Source organism: Lepisma saccharinum, chromosome 23 (genome assembly GCF_977018435.1).
Source record: "Lepisma saccharinum chromosome 23, izLepSacc3.1, whole genome shotgun sequence".
Lineage (NCBI taxonomy): Eukaryota > Metazoa > Arthropoda > Insecta > Zygentoma > Lepismatidae > Lepisma > Lepisma saccharinum.
This window is the reverse complement of record NC_139251.1, coordinates 58,269,291-58,279,507: the sequence shown is the minus strand read 5'-3', so window position 1 is coordinate 58,279,507 and position 10,217 is coordinate 58,269,291. Positions and strand designations below refer to the sequence as shown.

At 36.7% G+C, this 10,217-nt stretch overlaps 1 protein-coding gene across 1 annotated transcript in view; it reads left to right on the top strand.

Moving 5' to 3' along the window:
- Nucleotides 1-232: 232 nt before the first annotated feature.
- Nucleotides 233-10,217, top strand: part of LOC145977696 (transmembrane 9 superfamily member 1-like) — a 68,808-nt gene continuing 58,823 nt past the window's right edge. Inside the window, exons 1-2 of the mRNA XM_083109919.1 lie at nt 233-334; nt 9,606-9,695. Of these exons, the coding sequence (XP_082966045.1) occupies nt 251-334; nt 9,606-9,695 (174 nt within the window). The 5' untranslated portion in view covers nt 233-250. The remainder of the gene's footprint in view (nt 335-9,605; nt 9,696-10,217) is intronic.

The window sequence follows — 10,217 nt, the reverse complement described above, 5'->3', positions numbered from 1 at the left end:
CTCCCCCCACGTCCCCCTAATCGCCGCTGCTGGGCGTTGAACATATGATAAGGACGGTTTTGGACGAAGCAACAGTATTGGGGGAGGGGATATATGCCTCGACCCCCATCCCTCAGAGAATTTACTTTGCTTACTCCTGCCGGGATAAAATCTGGTGGACATTTACGATCGAAATAGTAACTTCGTGAAACTTGGTGTATACATTTCATTCAATTGAAGTGGCAACATTGCATGGTGCTATGTTGTCAACATGGAGCGGTGGTTACTTACACTTTGTATTTTGATAACAACATGTAGTGAAATAAATGCCAAATCTTATAGTGACGGAGATCCAGTTAGTATTCCACATTTCTGTAGTGTTATTTGTAAGGTTTCAAGTGTGTGATACAAATTGGAACTATTGTCATGTATTGCATGTCAAGTTGTCGGACGTCATTGTATATACCGGTGTTTGTTCTGAGATATGCAGTGATATGTTTTCTTTATTACCGCAGATATATAATATTTGCTGTAGTTAACCTTACAGCAAACCTTTTATTTATTTTTTTGTACTCAGAAATAAAATAAATATTACGTTAGTATTAGTGTTTCCATTCATGTTTATTTATCATGATTACGTACAATGATTCATGCATCATGTTTTTGTAATTTGGGAGATAACTGTCTCGGCGTCAGGTCAATGCAGCTAAGTGTCACGAAGCCGTAGTATTTGATACATTCTGGTAGTTCAATTGATCAAGTGTTACAGTGCAGAATGAACTAATGTTGCTCCGTTACATACCATTCAAGGGTGGGAAAATAATACCAGTATGAGTAAGTTTTTATTATAAAATGGTCAATATAAACAGTATTTTTCTGTTTTGATGACTATGATGTTGCAAGTGCTAAGTTACCAAGCCACCTTGGTACTTTAGTATTATACGGACTACTTCATTTCAGACTGTCTTTTCTTGTTAGGTTAGGTCATGGGTAACAGTATGGTACAGTGAAAACACATTTCTTCAAATTTACAGGAGAAACTACTTACAGAACTAAGTTTCTGTATACTTTTGGAAGCTCGTAGAAGTGTTTTCTGCCTTTGTTCAACTTATTCGGCCGGTAAATCATGTATTTTTCAACATTATTGTATCTCCGATGCACAATAGCTCTTGCCACCATTACCGTGGACTATGTGAAACAAATGTTCTGTGCGTTTGATTATGTAACCCCCTGTTAGTGTAGCAACCACGTGGTAGTTTTACAAGATGATGTGTGAAGGTTAACAGCAGTTTTTTTTTTTTTTTTTTTTTTTTTCAATTTAATTTTCTATGTTTGCCTAACCTAACCTTCCGTGAATGGTTTGTGGATCAATTTTCGCTTGAAAACCTTCTGTGAATAGTTTGTGCGACATTTTTCTGTTAATAAGTTTGGAAACACTGCATATCTGCTGAAGATAGACAACATGAGTCAAGATTTGACCGCCATATTGTGTGTAATGAAAGCGCTTTAGCGAAGAACAATAAATGGTATAATTTAACAATACAGGGAATTTCTCCAATTTGTTTGAAATTTCGGATACTTACTAATTTGGGTCTATTAATCACGAATCTGCACTTAAAATTTGGTGCTCACGTATAGAAATTCCTGAATTTTGGCTAGCCCCACGAACCATTGGTGCGTGGCTAGGTTAGGTTGGGAAACATAGTTAAAAAAATTTAGGGTCGTAGTAATATCAGGAATGTATATATTTCGTTCTTTAAGTATTCGAAACGGAAAATCTTGCGATAAATAATGAGCAATTGTGCATTGTCAGTTGCGATGACTGACCCTCTTATTTTGCAAGTTTGACACGTGAGCGCCAAATTTTAACTTCAGATTCGTGATTAGGAGCCCTAATTTAGTGAGTATGCCAAATTTCAAACAAAATGGAGAAATTCCCGGTATTGTAAAATCGCTCCCAATAAATACTTGTAATGTTAAAAATTACGCTTTTTTCAGTGAAAAAAGCAAAATCCCACGTTCAAAAATGTTCCGCTATGCATAACAGGTAAGTACAAATGTAAATAATTAGGAAATAAACAAGTGAAATGTGTTTTCACTATACCATACTGTTACCCATACCAGGTTATGTACTAAAGTACCATCACCTTGATCATTTTTAGTAAATAATGAAAACATTATCTTAATTTTTTAACGGAGTGACTATTTTCACCAGGTGGTGAGGCTAGCGCTACCAGTTATATATAGTAAGAACACATTTAACTCGTTTATTTCCGAAATATTTACATTTGTACTTACTTTATATGCACAGCGGAACATTTTTCAACTTGGGATTATGTTTTTTTCACTGAAAAAAGCGTAATTTTTCACATTACAAGTATTTATTGGTTGTTGCTAATTCGCTTTCGTTACACACAATATGGCAGGCAAATCTTGACTCACGTTGTCTATCGTCAGCTGATATGCAGTGTTTCCAAACTTATGAACCTAAAAATGCTGCACAAACTATTCACAAAAGGTTTTTAAGTGAAAATTGATCCACAAACCATTCGCGGAAAGTTAGGTTAGGTTCAGTTAGTTAGGTTAGGCAAACATAGAAAATTAAATTGGGAAAAAGAAACGCTCATACGTCATCTTGTTAAACTACCGTGTGGTTGCTACACTAACACTTATTAACCGAAAAATGATGGTTTTTAGGCTAAAATTGATCCACAAACCATTCACGGAAGGTTAGGTTCAGTTAGGTTAGGCAAACAGAAAATTAAATTGGAAAAAAAAACCGCTCACACATCATCTTGTAAAACTACCGCATGGTTGCTACACTGACAGGGGGTTACATAATCGAACGCACGGAACATTTGATTCACGTATTCGACGGTAATGGTGGCACGAGCTATCGTGCAACGGAGATACATTTTAATGTCTAAAATGACATTATTTACCAGCCGAATAAGTTGCACGAATGGGAAAACACTATTCCCATGTTCCAAAAGTCCACAGGAACTCAATTCCGTAAGTACTTTCCGGTCTTTTCTCCTGTAAATTTGAAGAAATGTGTTTTCACTATATCTAACTGTTACCAGGCTAGCTTTTGAGCTCTTTTCACCAGATTTTAAACTGCATGTGCATGATCTGCAACCTGGCTTGGACTGCTACACGGATGTGTGTATTCTTTAGTTGTTGATGTGTATAAAGCTTACGTTGGTGTGCATTTATTTTCATGTAGGAGACAAGTACTTCTTCTCTGCAGATCATGGAATTGAAAAAAAACACCGCAAGGTGTTCCGATGTGGACTGGTGCTGATAATATGTCACATGACATAAGTACGAAGGGGTATTACCTTCCTAAATTCTTTCGTTGTTAGGTTAGGCAGGTCAGGTTTACAATTTTTAGCATTAAAATTACTTCGGTAAATACTTTCCAACACATGTTCATGTAATTTCTGGTCTTCAACACTTTCTGCTATTCTCATTACCTGGTAACTAGTAGTCACACCCATTTTCAATTTAAAATGACTCCTTAGCAGTAAGTGCAGCAACACTGCCACTGAATATAATAAAATAAGATAAAGGACAATGTTATATTATGATTCAGGTAATTATCTTGCTAGTGAAAATAGCCCAACATGGTGTTCTCCGCACCTGGTGAAAATAGTCGCAGCCATTTTTTTAAATATTAGTTTTGTGATCAAGTGTATTGTGCTGTAATTTGACGATGAAGATGTTGGATGCCAGATAATGATTTGTTTTTAATCCCAGTTTCACTTTTCAAATACTAATTGGTCTACATTCTGAAATTAAGTTGGTCAGTATTTTTACCCTTTTGAGAGATAGAAAATAAAGAAAAAAGCTACATGTGATAGATCATTTTATTGCTGTCACTTCCGAAAGGCTGGTATCAATCTCTTAGAACATGTGTTTGTTGTACAGCCTACAGTAAATTGGTTATCACCATTTTCATTCCCACTGTTTTCCACAATGTGGGGTTCCGAGTTGAAACACCAAGTGCGAACTTCTGTTCCAGTACAAGTACAATTTCATTTCCTAAAAACACATACATTGAAATAAGAAACAAAAGTAACTGTGAACAATTTACCTACTGTTATCTTGTACATAATTTGACATAGGTAGTTTGTCTAAATGCTCGTACTAGAAAGTTTTAATTAATATTTACTACATTTCGTAGAAATATTTTTCTGTAGGGGTTTTTCACTAACTTGCTATTTGTTCACTCATGCATAGAATCGAACTAATGCTGCCATTTGTAAAATTTACATCTTAAATTTCAATTTTTCATTAAGTTTTTCCATTATTTCACTTTTTGTTACTGTTATATAAGAGGTAATCAAAACTTGACAATTCAATAGTTAACACAACATGTATTAGTGTAAATATAATACTGAGAGCAGCAAACCTGACCCATCTTACGCATTTACACAACATATATGAATGGGATGGAAAATTGTTATGCAATGCATAAAAACATGTGAGTAATCAGGAAATCCTGTTTTGTATATGCTTAAGTATACATGCATAGAATTGAGTTCAGTAGAAAATCTGTGTATATCATAATGATGTAGTAATTATACAATTGGAACTTGGACATTTTTAATAATAACTTTACACAGTATTTAGTGAATAGGTCCCCATACACACCTTTACTACATGGATAATGTGATATGCAATATTATGATCACATGAAATACAACTGCTAAAAGTCATGGATAGTGGATAAAATTTGAATGTTTTCATACAATTTTTGTCTAGAGATGTGAGTACAGTGAAATATGTATATTTATACATTGATAGCAATAATTCTGTTTTGAACAATCTGTGAAGTTTTATTCATAATACATTGTTTGCAGGCCAATTGTTTACAATTCTGCAATATAACTTTTATGATTCCTTAAATTAGACACACAGTAGATGTTCTACGTAGAACTTTCAGCTAAAAATGCAGGCTCGACCAGGACTCAATCCTGGGTCTCTGGCATACTGTACCGTTGCTCTACCACTGAGCTACTGAACTGGACTGGCTTCGTCTGATTTTTCGCTACTGCTCTTTTACCTGTCTGGAATCGTCTCTGCTAGTGCTACCGCAATGGTTTCTGTTGTCTTTGAAACACTGTAGACGTCCACATTGCCAGGTTGGCTCAGTAGCTTAGTGGTAGAACAATGGCACAGCATACCAGAGACCCAGGTTCAAGTCCTGGTCAAGCCTGCATTTTTCGCTGAAAGTTCTACATAACTTCTGGGATGTTTGAAATTCCACAGAACTGAAGGAGTTCAAGAATGTTATGAAACTTACAGAACATTTACCATATTTCACCGCATAATCATCGCTCCTTGTTTTGTCAGTCTAAATATTGATTCATGGCACAAAACCAATCATAGCAGCTCAGAATCTGCGAACATAGAAGGTTAACTTTTGTGTCTGCACTTCCCAACACTAGTGAATTTTATCAAGTATAATATTCAGGCTGTAATGCACAAATGAATAACATCTAATATATTCACTTTTTTTAGACTGGGAAAGTGTTCGCCAAAGAGATTATGTGCGTCGATTTGGACTACATTCAATTTTTGTGTATTCACAAGTATTCCATGCATCCATATCTTTCACCGTAGGCAGTTTTGTAATAAATTGTCTTTAACTACTGGTGATACTAGCATATTTTTTTAAAAAAAGAAAAAAAGCTTCACTTAATGGTCGTCCCCACTTTTTTGCAAAAAAAAAAAAAAGATGGAATAAAATCTGCGACAATTATGTGGTGCAATTTGGTAACTAAACATTTTAACAATAATTGCATGGTGTTGTGGCCCGGAACCCAATGTATGGGTACAATACTGCTTTCAGATTGTTCATTTATTTTTATAATATTGAAAATACTCTGCTCTGCTTCAGCTTTTCTTTACTCTTTAGAATTTTATTTCCTCTAATATGTTTCTTGATCATCATCATGATCATTTATTGTACAAATTTTCAGGATGTCCAACAAATATATTAGAAAATTGCAACATACAACAGCCGAAAGTAATTGCACAACATACAACACAGAACATGGAACATACCAGTGGCGTATGCTGGTTCTAAAGAGTGGGTAATCTCCGACCCTTGATCCTCAAACTCCAAAAGTTTCCGTGCAATTTATGTCAGGATCCATATTGGATTTAGGAATATTGTGTCGGAATATTTGTCTTATTGCTACGATCACAATCAATTAATTCTCGTTATTGCAGTTTACTATACGTGTAGAATTTCAAATAATAAAACAAGACAGTATTATAAAGCTATAAAAAAACAACCTGTGAAATATAAAATGAAAGACGTGCACTAGTGAAATAAAAACTCGCAATATTAATTTAAGTGCAAAATTCAACTTACTCCAATACCCGATTACTTGTGCTGTACCACATCCAAAGCATGCTGTTTGTCCAGTTGCACGTCCATACGTGTCTGTGCGAAAGATTGCAGCTTAACAAAGGAAGTTATGTGACTTTTGGATTTTTCATGTTTGACACAAGCGTTGCAAAGATTACAGTATCCGCCACGAGTCCATACATTCTTTTCAGCCCCGAAAAGTAAGCACGGCCAACAAAAAAGCAAAGCTTATTAACACTTATACCTCCTGTCAACCATGGTGTTTTGTCATAATTTGCTTGCGAAAATGCCTCACACATTCCCGATTTTTGTCTTTGCGCGTAGAAATAAGTTCAAGCGATGACACTGGCCTGCCTGTATTAAAAATTTGCAACATCTCCTGAAAAGATCTTCTTCCAAAAGGTTTCACCAGCAAATCTTGTATCACATCCATTACCCTTTAACACAGCACTATCACGACAAACACTAACACCTAAATAAATAATAAACACGTAGCACAGCACGAAGCCAACGACTACACGCATTCAGTTTCACGCACCAAACTTCTGTTGTTGTGTTCCTGGCTGCGAATGAAATTCCCTATGAATGATAAAAAAAAAATCACTTTCCGAGCTCGAAATGACAGGTTTTAAAAGTTCGAATCATTGCAGGCCAGAGCCAGAATTTTATTAGAATTTTATTACGGGGTGGGGATCATCCCTTATTAGCAGCCGCCACATAAAGTTGAAACAGTGGGATTAGAAGAAGTCCTGAAGATGAATCTCAGATTATTACAACGTATTATGCAAGGTGTTTAATCCTGCTAATGAAGTAAAATTAATTACCACTATACACTTTTTAAATTAGATATTTGTAGGATTTCGGGAAAGGGGGGTTTCAGCCCCCTGAGTCCTCCACCTGGCTACGTGCCTGATGTGTTTTTTTTTTCGTTTTATGTTTAATTCGTTCATCTTCATCACTATTAATCTAAAGAGGCGGAATATAGCAACTTAAATTAACTAATATATATATATATTCGAGTTCGCGCGCTGGAAGCACAGAAATGTATGCATCGAAATTGGTTTGGAAGAATATTGCGAAGAAATGTGTATATATATACATTTTTTTTTAGAAAAAAAGAGAAATACAGCCGGGTCGTCTGCGATTACCTAGATGACCCAGAGTATACGCCGCTGGAACATACACGCAAAGGCACAAACCTTGGCATTTTGGGTGTTTACAATTATTTCTTATTTTTTGTTGCCTTCTCAGCCTAATCACAACAATTAGAATGAATGATGATTAGATTAAAGGCATTCGCAAGGGAACACCCCTGATGAAAGGTTTCGAATCTGGGACTGTCAGCTGTATGATCGTTGAGTGCAATTCGTGGATACTGATGTAAGGTATTGTCAAGTCTCAACAATTGCAGGTTAGCTAATTAATATTGCATAAGCCTGTACAGTCACGGATGCTTGTGGATTGTAACAATCACATTAACTTTCAGTGTGATCGTTACAACCCAGAAGTGTCCATGACTGTACATAAGAAAAATTAAGAAATAGCATGAAAGATAAATTTATCAAATAGCCAACTAGACGTATGATGGCAGTGAAAACCAGTGGTGTCCAGGATTTTCGAAAGGGGTTGGTGATGTATAATTATTTTAGTAGTCAATCCTCATTTTACCATCTCTTTCTACCTTTGATGTTCATTTTTTTTAGAAAAACTGAGCAACAAAAGGGGTGGTTATGACCCCCAGTAACCCCCTTCCATCTTGGGCATGCCACTTGTGAAAATGTATGTATTCTCAGTATTAATCAGCAAAATGTTAGAAATACAGAGGCTGTTCCGAGTATATGTGACCAAATTGTACTTTTATTTCTCTTGTAGTTTACGGTTATTACAGGCATAAGAACACAGTTTTTCATTGTGACATTTCAGGAGAACACACTCTCCCTTCATCATACATTTATTTATAGTTTGAACAAAAAAAATGTACTTACCAAGTAGGCTAGTTACAAAAATCTGTGGTGCCAAGTGCGGCAATGCTCGATGTGTCTCCCCTGGTTCCGAGCAATGGCCTGGCAACATTGCAGAGGGCTCCGTTGGAGAACTACGAGGGGGATCTTGTTTCATTCCTCTTGCACAGCTTTGCAGAGTCCATTCACAGTTGTCACACGTCTCTTGCCCAAAGCCCTTTTAAGCAGTCCAAATCTACAAAAGTCCATTAGACATGTGTGTGGAGACTTCGCAGGCATATCGTTGCAAGTTGTGGCCTGTATTTCCGTAGGCTCCTCCATACCCTGGTAGAATGTGAGGGACGATCTTGAGGTGTGTGATGAAACTTTGTCTTGATGGATGCGAACCATGTTGATCTTGTTTCCATACCTTTCTGGTAGCTCCTGCTCGTAGATCGGCCTCTTTGCATGCTCGGACCCATTTTGTGAAGCGCTTCGCACCTTTGTCTCTGTACATGATGGCTCTTGGTTTGCAGCAGTCGGAAAGGTACACTCACGCCTCATCCAATGTAGCAGCTACGTACTGCCATATTTGCCGCTCGTACAGCTTCCAATCATTACACTTGCGTTCCCGTCAGTGGGCATCGGTAAGGTGATGACAGCTAGCCTTGAACACGTTTTCAAGATTCAGTTGTTGCCAGTTAACAGTTTCCAAAGACACATTTAGACTATTCACCGTCTGTCTTTGGGTCGGGTGATTCTCTTGCATGGCCATTGTGCGAAGTTTCTTCTGCATACTGGTGGTAGCTTGTGTGCACGGCCGTGTTCTCGTCCCCTTTGTTGGAGAACCGAACACTGGGGCATGGAATCCTTATACTTGCCGATCACATTCTTGATTAAAGTCAAACTAACGTCACAACCCTTGCTCTTACACTGCTTCCTGATCATTGACACACTGAACTTTGCGTCGTAAAGGGCTACAACATAATCCTCCCAAAAGTGGCTCAGTTTGGGTGGGATTTTCGACCCAGCAAGAAAAAACAACCAGTCTCTCACAGACTACACTGACAAACGTGCCCGACCATTCTGCACATGGGGGGAAGGAATCACGTTTGGTCAAACATACGCGGAACAGCCTTCTGTATGGCATGTAATTCTTTCATGTGCATGCAATTAAAAGTGGAACTTGTAAATTTGTGCAGCAACATTCAAACCTATTGAATTAAAAGTTAAGAAAGTTTCATGTAGTTGTCTGCAAGTTCACTATATTTTCACATTTTTTTTTTTTTTCCTTTTGTCAACAGGTTGTGATGTATGTAAACAAAGTTGGCCCATACTTCAATCCACATGAAACATACCATTATTACAAACTACCAGTTTGCAGACCAACTAAGGTAGTGTGTGCTCAATGTTTTTTATTTTATTTTATTACATATTGACAGGAGGAGGATTAGTAATGATAATAATTGTACTTTAAGTAGTTAAAATATTATTTGTATTTCAATATTTTCACATTCAACCTTTTGAATAATTATAAGTAAAACAGTCAAAGTTTGTTTTTGTTCACTGTATGCTCAGTTTCGTTAAATACTAGTGGACCTACAGTTTAATGTCATGTAAATTACTGTGCAATGCGCCATTCGCTGGGGATTCCTTGATTACATGGCAGTAGTGTTACCACTATGTCACTGAGGGAACCCTAAGAATTATTATATAAAAGGATTGAATTGTAATACTAGGGACATTGTCAAATTCTCACACGAAAGCTTGTCAAATTCTCACATGAAAGCAGTTTGTTTAATGTCAACATTTATGCACAGGTAGCTTAATGAGCGGGGAATGGATTTATATGGAAATACATATTTATGTATGTAACTGTAATCAGTTATATTTTGTATAATCTTTGTGCATCGTGG